Source organism: Tachysurus fulvidraco, chromosome 20 (genome assembly GCF_022655615.1).
Source record: "Tachysurus fulvidraco isolate hzauxx_2018 chromosome 20, HZAU_PFXX_2.0, whole genome shotgun sequence".
NCBI lineage: Eukaryota > Metazoa > Chordata > Actinopteri > Siluriformes > Bagridae > Tachysurus > Tachysurus fulvidraco.
This window is the reverse complement of record NC_062537.1, coordinates 21710216-21715215: the sequence shown is the minus strand read 5'-3', so window position 1 is coordinate 21715215 and position 5000 is coordinate 21710216. Positions and strand designations below refer to the sequence as shown.

Genomic DNA, 5000 nt, shown 5'->3' with positions numbered 1-5000 from the left:
GCCACTCCTGCCCCTCCCTGCCCCAGTACTCTACAGTGAAATGTTTGGACACCAGGTTGGGGTTGATTGTCAGGTTCAGGTGAAAGTGCTTGCCATAAGCCGATAGGCGATAAAAGAGTGTGGGCTCTGCGGCGTCCGGCCCGGTTTGATCCAGTGATCGTCTCCTGCGTCCGGGTCGATGCTGCTTCACAGTGTAACTCATAAACTCGCCCTTATCGTTCAGCCGAACCGGGACCGTCAGCTGGTAGTCCTCCAGGTGGGACAGAAACTCCTCTTTTCATGTGAAGAGGAAAGACAGGGTGAGAGTTAAGCACACAGTTCTCTATCACACACAATTCTGTCTGAGGTGCAGAACATTAGAACCTGAGACTTACCTTGAGAACTATAAGAAAGGCTCTGAGGATCAGCAGCAGCCAAAAGCAGGCTCAGTATCCAAGTCAGCGTCTTCCACAAAATTTCCATAATTTAGAGAAGGTCTGACATGGGGAAGGGTTTTGGGGGAGGAGCTACACAAGGGATTCGAACAGATCAGTCAGTCCAGCACCATAACAGATCTGATCTAACAATCATCTCTGATGCTCTCAAACTTCAGTCCACAAAGATTTCCTTAAACGTCTTTGGATAATAGAAGCCTCCAGGTCTGACTTGCATGTGCCTCGGAACGTGTGCCAGCCATGAGCGAGGCCAAATTACTTCAAGTACGTCCAGAGCCGCAGATCTACAGCAGGAGGTTCTCCTTTGAATCTGTCCATTTGCCTGCCTGAAAGTGAATCAGACCAGAGGACATGCATGAGCGTATTGGAACTGGACAGAGATATCAGTGTATCTGCCATGTGGACGTTCCTGCCTCATGCGCTCGCTAACTCTGAGCTCATATGTGATGACTGCAAGGCCAAATAGAGATGCGCTGCTCCATGCTGCCAGATTGGACTGTTTCCCACTTTGGACCTTTGAGCAAAATAATCCCAGTGATGTTTATTCATGGACAGCCCTGGGATCCATCACTCCAATCTGGCAACCAAGGAAGTTTACAGTCCCTACAGTTTACTAACCGTAAACCCTCATCATCTCTATTTCAGCTCTCTGTCAGAGTCACACAGACACACAAACACACACAGACACACAAACACACACAGACACACAAACACACACTCAGACACACAAACACACTCAGACACACAAACACACAATCAGACACACAAACACACACAGACACACAAACACACAGTCAGACACACAAATACACACAGACACACAAACACACTCAGACACACAAACACACACTCAGACACACAAACACACACAGACACACAAACACACTCAGACACACAAACACACACAGACACACAAACACACTCAGACACACAAACACACTCAGACACACAAACACACAGTCAGACACACAAATACACACAGACACACAAACACAGTCAGACACACAAATACACACAGACACACAAACACACAGTCAGACACACAAACACACAGTCAGACACACAAACACACTCAGACACACAAACACACTCAGACACACAAACACACACAGACACACAAACACACAGTCAGACACACAAACACACACAGACACACAAACACACAGTCTGACACACAAACACACTCAGACACACAAACACACTCAGACACAAACACACACAGACACACAAACACACTCAGACACACACTCGGACACACAAACACACACAGACACACAAACACACAGTCAGACACACAAACACACTCAGACACACAAACACACTCAGACACACAAACACACCCAGACACACACTCGGACACACAGTCAGACACACACTCGGACACACACTCGGACACACACTCGGACACACAGTCAGACACACAGTCAGACACACAGTCAGACACACACTCGGACACACAGTCAGACACACAGTCAGACACACACTCGGACACAGGCACACACTCGGACACAGGCACACACTCGGACACAGGCTCACACTCGGACACACACTCGGACACACACTCAGACACACACTCAGACACACACTCAGACACACACTCAGACACACACTCGGACACACGCAGACTCAGACACACACAGACACAGACACATTCACTCGAACACAGACACACACTCAGACACAGACACACACTCAGACACAGACACACACTCAGACAAAGACACACACACACACACACTCAGACGCACACACACACTCAGACACAGACACACACACTCAGACACAGACACACACACTCAGACACAGACACACACTCAGACACAGACACACACTCAGACACAGACCCGCACACACACACACACACTCAGACACAGACACACACTCAGACACAGACACACACTCAGACACAGACACACACACACACACTCAGACCCGCACACACACACTCAGACCCGCACACACACACTCAGACACAGACACACACTCAGACACAGACACACACTCAGATACAGACCCGCACACACACACTCAGACACAGACCCGCACACACACTCAGACACACACTCAGACACAGAGCCTCACACACACACTCAGACACACACTCAGACACAGACCCTCACACACACACACTCAGACACAGACACACACTCGGACACAGACCCGCACACACACACTCAGACACAGACCCGCACACACACACACACACTCAGACACAGACACACACTCAGACACAGACCCACACACACACACTCAGACCCGCACACACACACTCAGACCCGCACACACACACTCAGACACAGACACACACTCAGACACAGACCCGCACACACACACACTCAGACACAGACACACACACAGACACAGACCCGCACACACACACACACTCAGACACAGACACACACACAGACACAGACACACACACAGACACACACACAGACACACACACAGACACAGACCCTCAGACCCGCACACACACACTCAGACCCGCACACACACACTCAGACACAGACACACACTCAGACACAGACCCGCACACACACACACTCAGACACAGACACAGACACAGACCCGCACACACACACACACTCAGACACAGACACACACTCAGACACAGACACACACACAGACACAGACCCACACTCAGACACAGACCCGCACACACACACTCAGACACAGACCCGCACACACATACTCAGACACAGACCCGCACACACACACACACTCAGACACACACTCAGACACAGACCCGCACACACACACTCAGACACAGACCCGCACAAACACACACACTCAGACACACACTCAGACACAGACCCGCACAAACACACACACTCAGACACACACTCAGACACAGACCCGCACACACACACACACACTCAGACACACACTCAGACACAGACCCGCACACACACACACACTCAGACACACACTCAGACACAGACCCGCACACACACACTCAGACACAGACCCGCATACACACACACAGACAGAGACACAGACAAAACCCTTTCACAGATTCTCCTCACAGGTTCAGAGAACAGTACAGTGATGCCACATGACATCAGAAACCAGCTGACTGAGTCACCAAATTGCAAACTCATGTTACTTGTGCATTATTTACCAAAGGACAGTTCATTTGGTCAGTCAGTCAGTCAGTCAGTCATACAGTCAGTCAGTCAGTCAGTCATACAGTCAGTCATACAGTCAGTCAGTCAGTCAGTCATACAGTCAGTCAGTCAGTCAGTCAGTCAGTCAGTCAGTCATACAGTCAGTCAGTCAGTCAGTCAGTCAGTCAGTCAGTCATACAGTCAGTCAGTCAGTCATACAGTCAGTCAGTCAGTCAGTCATACAGTCAGTCAGTCAGTCAGTCAGTCAGTCAGTCAGTCATACAGTCAGTCAGTCAGTCAGTCATACAGTCATACAGTCAGTCAGTCAGTCAGTCATACAGTCAGTCAGTCAGTCAGTCAGTCAGTCATACAGTCAGTCAGTCAGTCAGTCAGTCAGTCAGTCAGTCATACAGTCAGTCAGTCAGTCAGTCAGTCAGTGAGTCATACAGTCAGTCAGTCAGTCAGTGAGTCATACAGTCAGTCATACAGTCAGTCAGTCATACAGTCAGTCAGTCAGTCATACAGTCAGTCAGTCAGTCAGTCATACAGTCAGTCAGTCAGTCAGTCATACAGTCATACAGTCAGTCAGTCAGTCAGTCATACAGTCAGTCAGTCATACAGTCAGTCAGTCAGTCAGTCAGTCATACAGTCAGTCAGTCAGTCAGTCAGTCAGTCAGTCATACAGTCAGTCAGTCAGTCAGTGAGTCAGTCAGTCAGTCAGTCAGTCAGTGAGTCATACAGTCAGTCAGTCAGTCAGTGAGTCATACAGTCAGTCAGTCAGTCAGTCAGCGAGTCATACAGTCAGTCATACAGTCAGTCAGTCTGTCAGTCAGTGAGTCAGTGAGTCATACACTCAGTCAGTCAGTCAGTGAGTCAGTGAGTCATACAGTCAGTCAGTCAGTGAGTCAGTCAGTCATACAGTCAGTCAGTCAGTCAGTCAGTCAGTTATACAGTCAGTCAGTCAGTCAGTTATACAGTCAGTCAGTCTGTCAGTCTGTCAGTCAGTCAGTGAGTCAGTGAACCCTACCCTGGAACTGAAGACTGACCCAGAATAACTCGTCTTCACCATGCAGTCAGCAAACGTACCCTCTAATACAGCTGGCATTCATGCATTAGGTCCTCCAGCATCCAGCAACTATCTCTGAAACGTTTTATATGTACATTTATTTAACTGTGTTCTGTACAGTAAGTCTGTTTCACAAAAAGCTGAGATCATCACATTTCCAGCCCAACAACACCTCACAACCTAAAACGAACCCAAAAACCATCAGCGATGGAAAAAAGGAAACACATTTAGACCCACATTCGATTTGATTCAGATTTGTTGCTATAAAACTCGTTCTTGGCAGAAGTAGACTACTCCAACATGGCAACCCAGTCATTATCTGTCCTGTCAGATGCTCCACCCCTCAGCACTGGGTTCCTGCACCACTGGGTCTATGTTAACGCTTATTTGTTG

At 48.8% G+C, this 5000-nt stretch overlaps 1 protein-coding gene across 2 annotated transcripts in view; it reads right to left on the bottom strand.

The window, feature by feature from the left end:
• The window catches only part of adamts6 (ADAM metallopeptidase with thrombospondin type 1 motif, 6), a 351012-nt gene that overhangs the window by 343420 nt on the left and 2592 nt on the right, over positions 1–5000 (bottom strand). For both annotated transcript variants that reach the window (XM_047804490.1, XM_047804489.1), the window contains exons 2-3: positions 375–760; positions 1–273 (exon numbers count right to left, since the gene is read on the bottom strand). The exon at positions 1–273 is cut by the window's left edge and continues 92 nt beyond it. In XM_047804490.1, coding sequence (XP_047660446.1) covers positions 1–273; positions 375–462 — 361 coding nt within the window. In that variant the 5' untranslated portion in view covers positions 463–760. The remainder of the gene's footprint in view (positions 274–374; positions 761–5000) is intronic.